Here is a 19,760-nt window from a genome sequence, read left to right on the forward strand (position 1 = left end):
GCTTTCTATCAAATAACTGATCACCCTAACTCAGGTGCTTGCTTCAGTTGGTCTTCATAAGCACAAAATACAGCATTTCCCCCATAGCTGACCAATTCTTCATTTTGTAAATATGCAAAACAATTTTGTGTGTTTGCCAGCAGGTGGAGCTAAGCTTGAAGCCATTATCCCATTTACAGATGTCAGTTATTTTGACAAGATTCACACTCTGCCTTACAACAGAAAGCAAGTCCTCATTTGCATCTACCGACAAGCAACTTTTATAACGGTCCCGCCCTCCCCCTAAATGCAGTCAAGAACCCAGCTTCACAGTTGCAATTAAGTGGCATCACACATTTGTCACAGTGAAGAACAAATTATTTAAGGCTCTCTCACCAATCTACTCTTCAAGGGTTACATTTATACATAGTGAGCTGAAATACGTCACTATGTATACAAGGGGCTTTTCCCACACATGAGCAACTCCATCTGAGCAAGCGTCAATTACATGAACGACTATCCATCTCCCTTCTAGTAATACGTAAGTAAAGAGATGCAGAACACTGCTCCTCTGGCGAAAGACAGCAGTTTTTCTGATTAACCTCTTCTCTGCCTCTGTGACTACCTGATGCATACAGCCACCTACTTGCCAAATGGACAGTTCAACCATTAAAATATGCATACTATGTTGTCGTGAGATACAGAATTGCTTATATTCTCACATTTGTTTTCCAAGACTTTGCTCCGGTTATGAATTGAAGTTTGAGAACCACTTAAATAAATATTATCTGACTTTAGTACTGTATTGTTTATCGGTAAAAAGATGCCTCATTTTTCAAACTCTTTTTCAAGCACAACTATTAAATACAAAAATACCTACAGTTCTAGCAACAGTGACTATACAATAAATGCTTTTCAACAGAATTATTGCCAGTATACTCATTTTTCAAATCAAAATAGATGGAAATCATTAGCAGATTGACAAAATTAGCCACATTCAGCTTGTATCTTATGGATCATTACAACACAAAGTGACATTCTGCTTTGAAAAACAAATACATTTTTAAACAAATTAGATTAAAAGTTACACATTTATGCCATTCCCCTGCCCTGCAAGGCATTTAACTGAGAAAATCATTACTGAGTCCACACATGGGGAAACTGGCTAAATTACAATCACTTCAAAACCAAGAAACAAACACAAACACAAAGATAAAGGTTAAACGTTCTTAGGGCTGGTTCAACATTTACATTTCTAGGTTGTTGATACATATATTTAAATTGTAAGAATAAATAACAGAGTAATCCAATAAATATGTACTGTACTTTACAGATGAAAAACACATTTATCTCTAGTTGTTTAAAAACAGTAACCTGCCTGATCTCTACAAATGTACAATTTGAACAAATATTGCTCAGAATTTCTACTCTTCCAAGTACACCAAACCAAGATAGATGACAAACTTAATAATTTTGAACAGACCAAATGGTACATTTCTGAAGACATGATTGAATCTATTAGAACACCAAAATGCCTTCTGGAGACTGCATATGATACACAATTCAAACACTTTGTACACTTTAATATGGTTTAAATTAATTTCAACAATGAGAAGTATAGAGAAACAAAAACAACAACACATTGAAGAGTACGCACAAATGTTCTTGGGAGGATAAAGCAATATTTCCAAGATGTGACAGTCTCCCTTTTTTTGCCCAACTAACAGTAAATGATGCATACATGTACCTTAATTACAGTATCTTAACAGAACACTGGGGTATGACTGACCACCACTGAAATGAAGAGGAAAACTGACTTCAAATGAATTTTAGAACATCTAATATACTATTTTCTGTATGTATAGGAAAAAAATTGCTAGAATTGCATCAATTATATCTCAGTGGAAAATTTGTGTGTGTGTGTGTTAAGTGCAGTCAAGTCGCATCCGACTCATGGCGACCCTATGAATGAAAGTCCTCCAAAATGTCCTATCTTTGACAGCCATGCTCAGATCTTGCAAATTGAAGGCTGTGGCTTCCTTTATTGAGTCAATCCATCTCTTGTTGGGTCTTCCTCTTTTCCTGCTGCCCTCAACTTTTCCTATCATGACGGTCTTTTCCAGTGACTCTTGTCGTCTCATGACGTGACCAAAATACGATAGCCTCAGTTTACTCATTTTAGCTTCTAGGGTCAGTTCAGGCCTGATTTGATCTATAACCCACTGATTTGTTTTTTTGGCAGTCCACAGAATCCGTAACACTCTCCTCCAACACTTAACTCCCCAAAATAATAGAAACAGCGCTTGTACATTTAAGAAACAGATGTCCACCAAGTTCTCAGTGGCCATTTTGGAGGTTGCTAGGCACCCACAACAATATTCCTGAGCCTTCCAAGCGTTAAATTCCGTAAAGCAGAGCCATGGGAGGGAACGGATGGGCTTGGAGACCAGAACAATTTGGGACAAGGTCCTGTTCCTCTCTTTTTGTCCCTTGGTGGAGAACTCACAGCAAACAGGCCAATCAGCGACCACAAACACTCACTACCCAAACACAACACAGCTCAGTACCAGCACAACTCAGCCAGTTGATTTGAGACTCCTTAAAGGTAGGCAAAACCAGGGTATAAAAACCAACTCTTCCTCTTCTATTGTGCTTGACCATTTAACTGACCACCCCTCCAAATAGCAAACTGCACACACTGACAGCATATACACCATCCTGCATACAGGCAGCGTGCACATTCCACTCTGTTGATGCACATACACCTGCTCACCCACTTGCCTCCTACTACAGACTTGGATCTAGAATAGCATTTTTACAGGCACAAGGTTTTCTGCAGAGTGTGACTTTCTCACTCTCCCCCCTCCCTGGCAGCCCAAAATGCCCCCCAAATCACATTCCAGTGGGACAGGGGACCCTCAGGAACAGGATTTTTGGGGCATTTCAGGCTGGGAAAGGAGGGGTAAATATATACCATGGGCAGAAATCCTTGCATCTACAAAAACACTAGTTTGGATCCAACTCTTGCATACCATTCTCTTCTTACACTGCTCTCTCTCTCTCTCATATTCATTCATTCATATATATATATATATATATATATATATATATATATATATATATATATATATATATACACACACACACACACACACACACACACACACACACACACACAGAGAGAGAGAGAGAGAGGGGGGGGGGAGGGAGAGAGAGAGAGGGAGGGGGAGAGAGAGAGAGGGAGGGAGGGAGGGAGGGAGGGAGGGAATAGATATAGATTACACAGATACAGATAGACACACACATACTGGAAAAATATTTGTAACATATGTAGTTTAAACCCTTAAAAAAACCTTGTAGGCTGGCATCCCGAGCATGGGTGTTCATTCAGATAATCTTGAGCCCAAATTAAACCTGAAATTAACTATTTGGGGTGAGCTCGGGGATATCCAAAATCAGGAGTAGCAGTAATTTATCTCCTGGGATTTTAGGAATGTTTGAGAGAGGCAGCACTAGCAGGGAGGGAAAGAGAAGCCACGCACCTGGTCCACAGCTGGTCTGCACTGCACTTGCCCCTTAAACTTCAAAGAGTCATTCTTTTCCAATGGGAAGACCTGGTCGCTGACCTCTGGAGGCCAGGTCTCCCCCCATTCAAAACAATGACTCTCTAAAGTTTAAAGGGTTGATGCACCAGGGCCCAGCTGGTCTGTGGCAGACCAGCCATTCAAGCTTTAAGAGGCCCTAATTTTCAATTAGGGTAGACCCGGTCTCCAGATTTCAGGACCAGTCCTTCCCACTGGAAGCCCTTTAAACTTCTTTGCACCACAGACTACCTGGGGGTCAGAGCGCACATCCTCTCTCCCACTCCCTCTGCTCCTGCTAGCTCATGGGGCATTACCGCCCCCCCGAAAGGTCATGATTCTGGGGTACCAACATTCTCAAACCAGAAAACTGCCCGAAACTGGCTCAGGAATGGTATCAACACTCTGGAAGTTTCTGCAAAATGAATATCATGCCCTTTTAAAAAACAGACAAAAAACTGAAGTGTTTTTTGAAGCATACACCCATAATCCAGAGATCAAGTTCAGTGCTTCAGACTTCCATTTCTCAAAACAGTCCACATCCATAATTGCACAGCCAAAAGTTTAAAAAGCATGCCACGTCATCTGTGCATTGAGGTGGAGCAATTTAAGAAGTGTACAATACGCCACTGGATGAGTGAAAGCATTTAAGATACCTCAAACACAGCTGTCTGAACATAGGCCCTACTCTGTAGTGAGACAGAACACCCAAATATATTATACAGTGTAATACGAAGAATAGATTCATTACTCATAAAACTGAACTGACATCTCAAAGCAAAGCCCACCCTGAAATTATGTGCATAATGCTGATTTCAGCTACATCTAACAACTGGCAAATTAAGTACATATATCTTTCGTATACATCTTATATTGAGATACAGCCATTCACTATTTGCAGTTGGCATATTCCTGCCCCTCCACCAACTTAAGGGGCTTCGCTGTGATTTCACATTGAGCTTCAGAGGCACTCAGTATCTCCAAGATCAAGATCTCCTTCAAAGCCCCAAACTGAGAACAGGGTCAGGCTCATCCCTACAGTCTCTCTTCCTGGTGGATGAACCCAAAGCATGGGGCAAGGCGAGGGACAATCCATCTCCCAAGCTCCAAAAGACGGCAAGGCCTGATCTCTGTTACATTGTGTGGAGAACCACCATGTTTGTCCCAATTCTGAAGATCAGAGGCTTGTCACGCTTGCCAGTAGAAGAAAGAACATTCGCCATGGTGACCGTGAGGAATGAATTCATGTTCAAAATCCTTTTAGATACAAGTAGCGCAAAGCACACACTTTCTAATGCAGACAAGTTCCAATACATTTGTAAGATACAAGTTATTTAAATCATTATAATCATCTAGTACCAATAGAACAAAGATGAAGTTTGCAAAAAAAAAAAAGACTGATCCCTCATTTCTACCCCAAATAGGAGGACCATCTTATCACCTTGACCTACTAACATAATGGATAAAAGTTTGAGTAGTCTTACCTTTGTTTGGTCTGGATGACTTGTTCTTGTTAGATTTGAAACAAGAGCTCCTAGATTTGTCTTCTCTGTCCTTAATAAATTTTTGTACATCATCCAAAGAAAGCTTCTGCAGAACAACAACTGGTTTAGCTCCTTTGTTTAGATCCTCCACTAGCCCAATCTTCTCTACTTTGTCCTTTGGTTCACCCTTAATTTCCGATTTCCTTGAATCATGCATGACATTGCCATCTTTATCCCGCTTTATTTTTGGAATGATAAAGTGTTTCAAAGCCCCAGATCTTCCCCCCAACAAATAACTGGGAAATCCTGCTTTGCTGTCAGTATGTGCTTTATTACTATCCAGTTTGCTCTTATTACCATCTGTCCTTCGTTCATCTTTACTATTGGGCGACTTGAAACCTGGTCTGTCCGGTCTTAATTTACTAATATCACTTTTACTTTCTTGTTTAATGCGAGGGCTGTCAGGTCTTGATCTCTGATCCCCAGAAGACAGCCTATCCCGGGACTCACCAGACACATGTCTGTGTTTTCTATCCAGTCTTTCAGCTTTTGTGTTATCAGACTTAATGACATATTTAGAGTCGTGCTCAGTCTTACTTGAAGACCTCAAATACTCAGGTCTTTTTAGCTTTGAAGAATCTCCTCTATGTCTCTCAGATTCACCCCGGTCCTCAGATTTTTGTTTAAGGTTATCATGATCACGCCTTAATGAGTCAGAAACAGAACGTCCATCTGGTCTCTGTTTTAATGCATCAGGCCTTTCAGATTTCACCCTGGAAGGATCAGATTTCATGTCCATTTTGTGTTTAGATAAATCGGGCTTCTTTTCTGAAGAGGATTTACCAGAATCCCGCCTGTTTTCATGCCTGTGTTTTGGGGTTTCTGGCCTGCCTTCATTCCTCTGCTTTGGGGTTTCTGGTCTGCCTTCATTTTTCTGCTTTGGGGTATCCGGCCTCACTTCATTTTTCGGTTTTGGAGTCTCAGGTCTTTGTCTTATATCCTGTTTGCCATTATTTTGCTTGCTCTCGTTTGGTTTTACGTCCGTTTGCCTACTTTCGTGTTTGCTTTCATGTTTAATTTCTGTCTGTTTGCTTTCACTATGTTTTGTTTCTATCCGTTTACTCTCATTTTGCTGCACTTCTGCTTGTTTGTTCTCATTGTGTTGTATTTCCACCTTTAAACTTTCGGAATCTGATTTTTTCCTAGGGGTTTCAGGATGGTTCTCAGATTTTAGTTTAAGTACTCCGACATCCTCTTGGGAAACAAACACAGAACCATCATTACACTGCTTCATCTCTTCAGGCTTTTTGATGATGTCTGAATCCTGAGTTACAGCTGCCTGAGAGTCTGCCCGTCCTGCTTGCTGAAGATCAATACTAACCATCAAGGCTGGCCTTGACCCATTTCCCGCAGAACCTGTCTCCTGAGAAGCTGGTTTGTTTCCTCCAGTAGCACCTCCAGCCTCCTGTGGATAGGAATCTTGTTTTCTTTTCTTCAAAGGTTTATCTGCAGATCAAAGGGAGAATATGTTAGTGTGCATCATACACACGAATTAACATAACGCCATACATGGAAAAATATGTACATTATAGTAGGTTTACACACTAATTCAGAAGTCATTGCTACAGTACAGATAGCAACAAAGTAATACACTATAGTTTTGAGCCAGCTGTATAAGGAAAGTATTCTGGAGTGAACCTTCTACAGACCAGGGAGAACAAGCAAGCATTTTCCAATATTCTTTTAGTACGTATTCTTTAGAAATAAATAAGGTGATAAATTATTCTGTCTAAAAGCAACACTGTGCATTTATTATGTCAAAACTTTCAGTATCTGTCCGCTTTTCTTGATCTGAATGCCGCAGCTTTATGTTGGTTAATTTTTGTAACCTTAATGGGCTAGATCCTAGCAGCTGTTCTATTGGATGACAAGGGGAGAAGGGGACCACAAACCACCCAAAATGGCTACTGTGGGGATTAAGGAACCTGTATTGATAAAAGCCTTGTTGGATGGGGAATGTAGTGAGGAGAACTGGGCAAGATTGAGCAGAAAAACTGGCTATATTCAATATGAATACAACGATATCATAACTGCAGTTCTAATATTTGTGAACTGAATGATAAAGCACAAACAAAGGTTGCAAAGCTCAAGTTCAAGGCTTCAATGAAGCTCCGCTCTATAAAGTGTGCAGGAGGGGGAAAAGGCCAGGAGTAGGGGAAAGAGTTCCCTGCTATAAGCCACAGTTTCCCCTTATAGGCAAGTAGGCTCACTTTACAAAAAAAGTAAATTTTAGCTGAGCATGCCTATAGTTGAGGCAATCCTTGGAATTCAAAATATAAGAGGAGAGTGTGAAAAGGTTAACTAGCAGCATTTCGAACTATCAGTTGGCTCCCAGTAATGAAACGCAAACAAACAAAAAGCCTAAAGAGGCTGAGCAGAGACAATCCTCACAGTTTAAGAGCTGCCTTCATGGAGCAGACTAAAGGTCCATCTAGACCAGCCTACTGTATCCAACAGCAGCCACCCAAATGAATCTTCAAACAATTACTGGGGGACAGGAAGAACATTCCACGCAGTTTAGTTTCAGCACGACCGCTCAGGTGAATTTAAAACGGTGGGAGCGGAGAGATAAAGACCATTTGATAAACACAAGCCAGGAAGGCAGCAGCAACATCCAATGGTGCAAAAGCTGGCACTGAATATTACAGTGGTTTAAGAAGGAAGAAAGAAAAAGAGAGAAAAACCACCAGTCCCTGAAACCGAAGGGGCCGTCCCCCAACACACTCTTAATGGAAAAAACTGTGTAGCCTTCAGCTAAGGTCATGATATGTGGCCTGCTGATTGGTGCTTTCCCAATCCACACTGTGATCAATAACAGTTTTCAACAAGTTCGCTTGTAGTATATGAGAGAAACAAACCTGATTTCAAGCCAGGAATACATATTACACTAAATGTAAATATACACAATACACAGATTTGGATGCATGTTCAGTATAAGAAAAATTGTTTAATATTAATTTGTAATATTTTCACTGACTATAAAAAACTTGTATATACAGCAGGATACACAACCATTAATCCATAAACCTGAATTGAACTACAAAGCATGTATTGTGGCCTGCCAGGTACTCATTCCCACAGCCTTTGGTTCCTACAATCCCTTACAGCAGTAGTTCCCTTTTCAGTGTGGTAAACCACAAGTCCAAATTTGCTTGGTATGCTGACCCATCCAAGGCTGGCCCAAGGTTTTTTGGCACCCTAGGTAAACTGTGACCTTGGCATCCACCTATTTTAGCATTCCACTTCCTACAATGGCTAACCAGATGTTTTTGAGAAACCAACAAACATCACACAAAGGGCATAGCTGCCCCCACTATGAACCCCAAACAAATGTCATTCCAACATACACAGCCTTTGCATATGGTTACATTTCAGCCTTTGACCACCCTCTTCCTCTCCTGTAATTCCCCCTAAGATTCTAAGCAACCTCACTCTAGTAACCATCAGGACATGTTTTAGTTGATCAAATACCAACTCATGTACAACATGGAAGATTCTGTTTCCAGGGTCAGATCTTGGTTTCTAAAACACAAAAGAGAGCAATAGAAAGGAGGGCTGGCCCATGACCCACTTTCAGAGGCTTCTGGGTCCCAACCCACAGGCTGGGAAACAGTGCCTTACAGCTAAAAATCTGCTGATGGCTTGCATTCACAGCTTGGTGGGTCACAATTTGAGTAGATGTTAAATAAGACTGGCAAGTGCACACACATCCACTCATTCATGATATTACTTGTCTTCCCAGCATTTATGTGTTTGGATTCCCAAATGGTGATACGTTGTACTAGCAATAGTAGTTATTTATCAGTATTCCATAACAAAACTGACCATAAGGAAACATTTAACGTTAGTAAGCTAATGAAGCACACTTCAGTAAAAATGCTGACACAACCTTACACAAATATATTCTGAAAGACAATCTAGTGATTTAATTGGAAAGGATGGAAGTCTTTAAATGTACATAATAAACCTCCTTATCAGAAGGCAGAATAATACAGATATCATCAAGCAGTTCTCTTTGAACCACAAAGGATCCTGTATGATTGAATCACTCATACCTATTCATACATATAGCTGGAAAAGTGAGTCTTTGGAATTCTACATATTTAAAGATGGCAAAGATAACATGGACAACATTGTAACACAAACGAAAGTAACATGGCTAATCTTTTTTATTTACTTACATACATTCATTTTGCACAACAAGAATTAGAGCAGACTGGAAATCTTTAGTAATTTCATGCATTTGGAATCCTGAATAGAATTTGGTACCTGCAGCAGAATGCGGCAACTTCTGCAGAAATCTGGAATTTACACTTTGTGAAAAAGCTTGAGCACGCTTCAAAGCCACTACCTTTTTGCATGAAGAACAAAATGTGAAGACAACTCTGCATGCACAAAGAGTCCACAGCCTATTAAACAGTGCTTGTTATTTCTGAATGGTATTTATAGCTTTTCCTGGTGCTTAATTTAAATCTACATTTCACTAAGTCCAGTGCTTCTCCTAACCTCAATGAATGAGGAATTACAGAAGTCTAGTGTTCTATACAATAGTGCATGCACATACAGCACCTTGGAACTATGTTACTGTTAATAAATCCAAAAATGGCATTAGCCTTTTACCCACATTAACTCACCCTGAGTCTACAAACTTAATCTTATAGTTAAGTGATTCTGTCTAGTCAGTTCCCAGCATATATTCACACACTGTTCTCCCACATGTACTTTCAGACATGCTTTATTTCTTTGGAGATAATTTTGAATTTCAACTTATCACTGGAAGCTGATCATGTCCTCCTAGTTTTACATCATTCCCAAATTTGCTACATCTACTGTCCACCCCTTGATCAAGGAGATTAATAGATGTATTGAACAGAAGTAAGTGACCTCACTAACTCATGCAGAATGCTGATAGTTGTCCAGTTTCACGTTGATACACAAGCTTCTTTTTGACACAGGTTTTCAATCAACTACTTATAATCTTACAGTACCTTCTTCTAGCCCATGTTTCCCATATATGTACTTCTGCAATGCAGAAATATAAAAAGTTTGTTCTTCAAGGCACTAAACTTAGTTTTTTGTGACAAATAAAGCAATAAGGTATGGTATTATTTGTCTTTAATAAAACTAGGAATGCTAAGATTTACTTATGTACCTCTAAATTACCTCTAAAAGCTCAATTTAAAAGTTACAAAAGGTTTTTTGGGGGGGCCCATTCTAAGAATCCAGACTCTCAAAGGAACCGAGAATAAAATCACATGCTTCCCAAAAAGCAGGATTTTCTATTCAGAAAAAAACATTCCTGTATTTAACCATTATTAGCAAAGGGCTAATAGAGTGGGTAGGATCCAAATAATCACAAGCAGTGTTATGCTTGCAGAAAAGGGCTTCCTTGCCTCCTTTGTCCAGCTGTATTATAGCAAAGGTTTTTCCTACAGAAACAGTCCTTCAGGACTGAGGTGGTTTGTAGTATATGGGGGCTGAAGCTACAGGGGAACTCCACTGAAGCCACAGAAACCCCTCTACGCTCAGACGGAAGCTGTTCCTCACACAAGCAGGGGTAAGAACCAATCCAGAGGTGTCAGGGGACAATTCACCGCTATTTCATACACTATTTTGCCAAGATGAAGATGTAATGCACAAATCTTTTTTCTAAAAACATAAAACAGAATGCCCGATATATCCAAGTGTAAGGATATTTCCAAGAAACATCTGAGTAACATTCTTTAGTAGAAATATCAGTCACAGAAGAAGAAAAATACAGTAGTTTTGCATACACAGAGGTAGCAGTGGGACTGCCACCACACCTAAGCTATACTGGGGCCTATGAATGGAAAGCTCAACAGCCCCTGCAACAGGTCTGTTGTTGTTCACATTAAAAGCCTGGCCTTCAAGGATCAACAAGACACCTGCTTTCCCACCTGCCAAGGCACCTAAGCCTGCCCAATCATTTATCTCTGCCTTACTCCAGGCCAACCACCGATTCCTATCACAGCATCTGACACACCCACTTGCTGTCTCCCTCTGGCCCAGCAGTCCCCACTGCTCCTCACCACCACAGTTTCAGGGGCTTCAGTATCTAGTCAGAAGTAATGCACTTCCCGTTAGTATATGGGCCCCAGTAAATAAATAAATCAAGCCAAATCCTGATACAGGGCCTGGGTAGTCAATACATGTTATGGTACGGCAGCAATGAAAGCAATGCAAAAAGCAGGATCCTCCTAGGCAGAAAAACACAAGATGTATTTGAGCTAGACCCAAGATTAAGTTTATCAAACTGTCCTGCAGGCAGCCTTTTCTAATATATGAAACCAAGTGTGACTCATGCTTAAAAAGAAGGCCAGTAGCTATGCTCAATTTATTACTATTTACTGGCAGACAGAGCTGAGGAAGTGAACTGCTCAGTTGTTGATATAACATACAAACTGGACAACAACAGCAGTGTCCTCAAGGGGCCTTCAATGCAGAACCTGAGGTTCCAGAAGCTTTTGGAGAAGCATGCCTTTATACCATCATTCATTCATTCATTCATTTATTTAAATGGTATTCATGCCCAAAATACTTTTTGTATGTTTATACCTCACTAATTTGAAGTGAGTTATTTTTTCCTCTATCTATAAAACAGATGACACAGAAGTGCTGCTGAAAGCCCTTTAACGATAAAACATTAACTAGGCTACAAAGATACTCAGATACTAAAGAAGCAATAGGCACTTCTAGATCTATTTACTGAAGCATTACACAGTGTATACTGTAAACAGCGATCATGTAAATAAACAAATAGTACTGCAATACCACAACTTTAAATATTCAACTATTTCTTGTTTTACTGTTAAAATCTTTAGTAACTTGCATTTCTATCAGTCCTATCCTATCTCCCGTTTACTTGGAAAAATCACTAAGTTTGACTCTGCATATGAAAGCAACCTACATTTCTCATGAACCAAAAGCAATCAGTTGCACTACATCTTTACTCTCAAGAATTTCAGAAATTGCAAGTCGTGATCTTTTTCTAAGAGTACAAAATAAATGGTTCAACTTTCAAGGACACCTTTGAGAAAAATGTGTATTAGCACACGTATGCAATATTTTTACCTTTGTCTTGCACTTCTTTTGAAAATCGCTCCCTTTCAATAGCTGATTCACGTTCTATCCGTTCAATTTCAGCCAACGCATCCAATTCTACTTCATCGTATGGCGTTATAGTTCCATGTTGCGAAACCTGTTGATGCGACTGTACCAAAGGATTCTGAGGTTGTTTTGCAGAAATTGAAGTGTTCGGTTGTAAAACAGGCACTTGTTGTGCCTGGAGGAATGCGGTTTGTTCATGCTGTGGCAAACACTGAGCAGCATTTAGTGGGCGATTAATATCCTGTGGAGTAACGGGGGTTTTAGAAGTCTGTCCTGGATACTGAACGTTAAAAGAAATATCCCCTTCTGAAACATTACTGTTTTCCAGAGAAAGTATATCGTCCTGCTGGTCCATATCTGAAGATCTTACGCGAGTGAGTCTTAACGTAAGCTTAGTAGAGTCCTTGGATGGAGAGCTAATGATATCATACATTGCAGCCTTTTCATTCTGGTCTTTTTCATCCTTGCCTAACTTCATTTTCTTTTGTTTCTTTTGCTTTCTTTCTGGAGAATCTAATAATATGTCTGGGGGAACATCTCTAGGTGATGAGTAAGGTGGAGGCTGAGATTGAAGTATTAATGGTGGTCTTGATCCTAGAACAATAATTTAGAAAAACTGAACAGTTATGTTGGTTCATATGTTTATAAAAGCACACTAAAATAATCTTTATTAATATTTGTATTTTTACAGATATTTTCACATACATAATAGAAAAAATTAAGTTTAGAGGGATAGCTCATAATCCTCATTAATACAAAGCCATAGTAACTGCAGTAGAAGATGCCTTCTACCTCTTATCAGTTTGGCAATCTAGTAAGAAAGGTATCACTCTAAAAAAAGGCAGAAACTATTTTGACACCATGCATCTATATCAGGCCAGGGCTTCAACTAATAAAAGCTATTAGTTAATTAAAAGCCCATCAAGGATAGGTCATATCCAGAGTTCACTAGAATCCAGAGATAAAGCCCAAAAACGATGAGTAGCAGACAGGCAAAATGCACTACAACACACACTCACACAGTATCACAGAAGCACCCTGCTCTGAAATTTGCAAAAAGCCAAAACACAAATAATTCAGGAATACTTCATGTGCAAGCAGTAAGTGATCTTGTTTTTTAAAACATATCAAGTAGAGCATTTGCTTTCATTCGTTTCCAGCTCCTTACATAGATTAACCACATGAGTCTTATATACTTTCTACAGCTGGAAGCATTATTTTCTACTTACAAGCAGCTGGAAGTATTTTTGCCACATCATTACACATATACTATTGTTTAGAACACTTTAGTTCTAAATACAGAATATTCTCTCAACATCTTTCACAAGAATAGGCAGAGTGATTGCTATTACATCCTGCCAGTAACATAATGCACATTTTCATTGAGGAGTGAGGGAGTGGATGAGTCCAAAATTGAACTGGTTTGTGCCTATCATGAACCGTTTGCGACATTTTAACTGTGCATTAGTCACCCTTGTATCTAAACAGGTGTCTACGAGACACAAGACAGCGAAAAGCAGGCTTTTCCACTGAAGTAGAAAGGTGAGAAGGCGATGTCTCACAATACGCTACTGTATTTTCAGCTAACCAAGAACAGCAATAGATAATTTGGATTAGAAGCATGAGAAAGTTTATCATGACATCCAAATGCAACCATATTCATCAACACCTTAACAATACACAGGTAGATTGTGTTCTAAAAACAACAACACAGAAATCATTCTTCAACTGATGTTTCTTCAAAGAAATATCAAAAAGGGAATGGTGATAAGATCAGAAACCAAATTCACATTAAAAGCAAAGAGTCTTTTTGTGCCCCCTCCCTCATTTGTCTTGCTTTTTACATTCTGTCAGCTGTCTTAACTTGGCTGCCTTTTCCCTGTCCTCCAGCCTGCATCTCTGCGACACTTTACAACTGTTTGGTCCTGCATGAAATATGAATGTTTGTCTAATCTGAAGCACTGTCATTCTGATTCTTACATAATGCTAGAACTCCCAAAGCTTTTATGCACTGGGGTATGTTTGGTTCCTGACACACCATCACAGAAAATGGGCCAGTCCTGATGCCCCCCCCTTTAAAGACTCAGTATTTCAGAGTAGTATACTTTATCCACACTATTCACTCATTCCAAACAAAGAACGTGTGGCAGTTTGACTCTGACATGAGCATCATGTCAAAACATCTTTGGCTTCTCAGACGAAACCACCGAAAGTAAATTTTGGACTGGCCGGAGAGGAAGAATGCAATCTTCTGCTAACATTTGTGAATCACCAGTTAAATTTTATTTTTGCTCTGCGTCTTTGGTGTTTGCTTGTTTTTAAATGCGTTGGGGTCATGATTAGACAGGTACATTTAGCAAAAGTTAAAGGAGCACCATATCAAGTAACAGCACTCAAATGACATGTGAATTCATAATCAGGAAATAATTATCTTTATCAGGGATTGTATTTATTTAAAACATTTATTAGCCGCCTTTCTCCCTTGCGGAACTCAAAGTGGCTTACAACGCCAATAAAACATTATAAAAACACAATAAAAACAACAGTCATAAAACCCATAAAGTCACAGTTTAAAAACTCAAATTAGGACTGCCAATAATAAAAGCTAAACCAATCAAAATGTATTCCTAAATAAAACCATCTTCAACTGCCTCCTGAAGAATGACAATGAGGGGCCCAGGCACACCTTCCTGGGGAGGTCATTCCATAATTGTGGGGCTGCCACGCAAAAAGACTTCTCTTGTGTACCCACCAAATGACACCAATTGGTGGGACAGTCAAGGGGGCATCTCCCCATGATCTGAATTCCCAGGCAGGAATGTATGGGATCCTCATGACCGTACCACTTTGAGTTAGGAGCAGTTCACCAACTGAACAAGCTGAAATCAAGGCATTCCCTTCCTCAGAATTTTTCAAAGACAATATAATAAAATGCTTTCAATACAGTTAAGCCTGCCTAAAAAGGATGTTCAGTAACACCGCCTACTTTGGTTCCATCTAGAAAATGTTACAGAAGGGTTAGTAGTGAAGGGGACTACTTCCCTTCCATAAAAAAAGCACAATTAAACTCTGGCTGGGATGATTACAGGTCGTCTCTTCTTCTTTTGCAGATGATTGTACAATTTAGTAAGGTTGAGTTTGTGAACAGGCATCAGCTAAATTATAAGAGTGTTTTAGAAAGAAGCAGGAGTCTCTTTTTCTAGATATTTCACCAGGTATGATGATATACCTGAAAACTTCTATGAGGATTTATCCTTAGCTAGGTATTTCACTCAGACTCTCTTGTGAGTACGAACATTTTCTTATCAACTCTGGCTTGCTTCTTGGGCCTCACCTTCATGGCTAGCCACTCAACATATCCAACTACAGGGAGTTTCAGCTTGTTTGGTATCAGCAACTTTCAGGTACAGGAACAATGCAAAGTTGAAAAAATTTACTGCTTCATCAATAGACGTTCCACTAGTCAAGTAATAGCTCTACAGCACTTTGATATACAGACTTCTTTTCCCTACCCTTTCCCAATAGACATGTAAGTTACTAACATTATCTTCTTTTAAGATGATGCTCCTTCATCTCTGAGACACTGCGCAGTCTCTACCGTTGAATTCAATTTCATTGTGATGCCTGGCTCCCTTCCTCATCCATAAAAGATTGGCAACATGGCACATGCTTTGAGATCCTAAGAATGTCAGTCTTGCCACTACACAAGCTATTTCCACCAACTGAAGAAACGGTTCGCTCTGGATAGTGCCTTCATTTTTCTTTCCCCCTTTAGCCGGGAATGGTTCTCAACTGGAAAGGACCCGTGGAGCCCTCACCTAGCATCCAGAAATGAATCCAAGATCAATTAATGTTCCATCTGCACACTAGAGTCCAAAACTCGTCAATTTTTCTGTATGAACAGGTCTTTATTCTATGTTGAGTTTGCTTTGAGGAATCTTTCATCACATGAGCTTGTTACCAAGATGTTCCAATGGGCATGTTGTCCAAAAACTAGTATGGATGGTCCCTACATTATTTAGCTACATACCTGCTAGCTATTTTACTGCCTTCTTGAATCACAGAACTATCAATTCTTTCTTGAATACCGTGAAGGTAAAGTGTAACAAAATACTTTGTACTCATATATGTATCAGAGGAATATCTAGTGGCAAAGTTTAATTGTACAAAGGGGGGAAAATTCACCAGGTTCATTGGTTAAAGATTTAGCTGCTACAGAAAATATGATAAAAGGAAGTCCAGGCCTTAGGCTGCAGTTCAGCCTTCAAATACAGGATTCTCCCTTTAATCTTTATTGTGATAAAACTCCCTGACCATTCTTCATCTTCATCAACCGTTAATGACCCTAGCTCTTGAAAAGGTATAGTCCCTATATCAGGGGTGGGGAACCTTTTTTCTGCCAAGGGCCATTTGGATATTTATAACATCATTCGCGGGCCATACAAAATTATCAACTTAAAAATTAGCCTGCTATATTTGGTCAAACATTTAGCCAAGGGGCACGACCGGAGACGGCTCCGAGTGCCTGCCACATAGAGCGACTCGCTTTTGAGCTTTGCTGTCCCCAGCTGGGCCCAAGAAATTCAGGCAGGGAAGCATCCTTCTGAGCTAGAGATCTGCCAGGACCCATGAAGGGCCAGACCAAATGATTACGCGGGCCTTATACGGCCCCCGGGCCTGACGTTCCCCACCCCTGCCCTATATAGTCTTTACTACACGCTTAGTAACTGTACTGAAAGAAGTATTTCCATCATTCTAGATATCACAGAAGATTAGTAGTTTTGCAATGTACCAACCTCATGCAGATGATCCAGCTTCAACAGAATATAAAACCTTGTATTCAACCTACAGTTTAAGGCAAAGCAAGTACTTCATGTAGGCTCAAATACCATATAGAACTTGAACACTGAACCTTTCTTTCCCTGCATCCGCAGATACAGAATAAATGGCTCATGGTTCAAACATGCTAAAGCAGCCCTCACACAACAGTGCAACACATACCACTTTCCAAAATAAATACATCAGCTGAACCAACGTTTTCCTTCATTTCATCTCTCACCTGGGATTTCACTCACCTGATAACCAATCCTTTACAGCAACTAGGGCATTTTTTATCACTTCTGAATGGGTGAACAGTGACTATTATTCTTTAGACTATACAACCCAAGTCGCCCACCAAGCATATGCTCATACGCTTAAATTCAGTAAGTGTTTTCAATAGAAATTTTGAACCCTGGTCACCAAGCGAGTGATGGAACAACTCTGGAACATTTGTGATTTTTTTGACAGAAAAGGAAAAACTTAAAGTGAATTTTGGGTGCACAGTTTTCTGAACCTTCTAGAACAAGTATATTTTTAATTTTCTATAACTCAGCCATTCTAAATCAGATGTTTTTGAAGTGTGGTGGATTACACTGTTATCCAGGTACATTACCAAAGCCTAATTGTATTAATTTGTGTTATGAGTAGAATTTTCAGCACTGTAAAGGTAGAAAGTTGAAAATGACACACATTAACTATACACGTACTCCCATATGTCAGTATAGTATGTGGAGATCTGGTAAGATAAAAGTCATACGTTCATGGTATTAATCACCTTGAATCCTTAGTTATGGTGATTAGCTAATGAACACGTTTTTTCTTTAAGGTGTCTGTACAAACGCATCTGGCAATGTGGTTATTATGCCAATAAAGGTTCATATATGTGTGTGTGTGTGTGTGAGATTAGCTAATGATTCTTCTGTTACTTTATTCTTTGACATCAAAATAATCTGCCTTTTAAATAGTAAAATTGCTACCAAAGCATCAACATTAGCTCCAGGTTAGTGAGTGTGACTGATAATCCAGGATGCTTTGGTTACCTATAGAGACTTGACCACTCAAAGCTTCCTTCTCTGTATATTACCCAGAACTGATCGGCATACATTAGGAACTGCCTTCCTTCTTATGCTCATTCTTCCCTTCATGTCTCTGGTCAGCTTACAGCAGATTCTTAATGGCTCCCCAACGCACCAAATACAACAAAAGGAGCAAGAAGAGAAGCATACTAGGTATCAGCTCCCCAGGCACACAACACTCTTTCCTCAAAGGTTCAAAACCCAAACCTGTCCGGATTCCAATGGAGAACAATTTTGTGGCCAAAGATGATAAAAGTTTTTTTTTAAAGAAAGTTTATAACAATATATTTTATTTAAATTGTTGCCACCACCTGCATAAGATAATAAGGCAAATAAAACATCTATTCTTCTTTACAGAGCTCAGAAGCCACAATACTGCTGGAAAGCGGATTAAAACTCTGCTTCTAACAATTAACTAATGTCTTCATGTGAAAGAACAGCAATGCCAGCAGTCTACTGCCTCAGTATATATTTGACACTGGCTTGTCACCCATTCACACTCATTACTATGGATAGCACAAATTACATATAGAAATTTTACTAAATGCACAGTTTGGTTCAACTGAAGACATGGGAATCTTACAACTTTTTCATATTGCAGCATATAATAGCAACTGTCAAGCAGACCATTCATCCACAACTTTGTAAGTGGTCAGAAATATATTTCTTTTCCACAGATGTGATTATTAAGAATTTATGCTGTTACAAAGAAAAAAATCAAATATTTCTATCTAACTGTTTCCCCTATTTATTGATTTTGCAGCATAAGGACAAGTAAATGCTTTCCCCAAAAAAATATCTCTCTTAAGAAATGCTTTTCAATCTCATGGCATTCAGTGACATCAGAACTTAGGCCATGCTGATGGAACTAGAAATCACTATTTGGGAGGGCAGTTGTTTAGGGTCACTGGTAAGTTTTGGAGACACTGTAGCATGGGGTTTTCTCATTACTAAACCCCACACAGCAGTTTTGAAAAGCAGGTGACCTATCAGCCATCATGCCAGCCCACCAGGACCTCAACAAATCTCCTGTTTGCTTTGTCTTCCTAGGAATACAAAACACAAACAGGAATTATTGAACAAACAGCAGGACACAACATATGGTCTGTGGTCTACATGTTACTTCATGGATTACAAGTTTTTAAGAGATAATGGGATGGATCATACCAGCTTTTCTGATGGTGTAAGAGGGAGAAGGGGCGCCTTTTCACCGCAAAAAAAAGCTATGCCAGGGATCATGGGACCTGAGAGATGAGGCTGCGGGGGGGGGGGGACTGAGTGAGATCAGCCTCTCTTCTTGTGCCAGCAGAACAGCTAGCAGGATCCAGCCCAAGACATTTATTGAAGTTAATCTGGATATGCCATTAAAGGTTGATTGATTGATTGATTGAAGTTAATCTGGCACCTTCCTTATAAAAAGCATAAGCTGCCATTTTACTTGCAATGATGTAGAAATTCAACAGGTCAGATCCCATTATACCCTCTTTCAGCATACTCCCCAAAGAGCGCTGCACTCATCTGGAACCAACCTGCTGGCAATCCCTGGCCCGAAACATATCCAGCTGTCCTCAACCAGAGCCAGGGCTTTTTTGGCCCTGGCCTGGTGGAACTCTTGAGTGAGACCCAGGCTC

At 39.7% G+C, this 19,760-nt stretch overlaps 1 protein-coding gene across 3 annotated transcripts in view; it reads right to left on the reverse strand.

Annotated features, from left to right (window-relative positions):
- Positions 1-19,760, reverse strand: part of NIPBL (NIPBL cohesin loading factor) — an 84,809-nt gene that overhangs the window by 50,914 nt on the left and 14,135 nt on the right. For 2 of the 3 annotated variants that reach the window (XM_056848388.1, XM_056848390.1), the window contains exons 8-9: positions 12,197-12,826; positions 5,045-6,550 (exon numbers count right to left, since the gene is read on the reverse strand). In XM_056848388.1, coding sequence (XP_056704366.1) covers positions 5,045-6,550; positions 12,197-12,826 — 2,136 coding nt within the window. The remainder of the gene's footprint in view (positions 1-5,044; positions 6,551-12,196; positions 12,827-19,760) is intronic. The other variant, XM_056848391.1, reaches the window with a different exon arrangement.

This window comes from Euleptes europaea, chromosome 4 (genome assembly GCF_029931775.1).
Source record: "Euleptes europaea isolate rEulEur1 chromosome 4, rEulEur1.hap1, whole genome shotgun sequence".
Lineage (NCBI taxonomy): Eukaryota > Metazoa > Chordata > Lepidosauria > Squamata > Sphaerodactylidae > Euleptes > Euleptes europaea.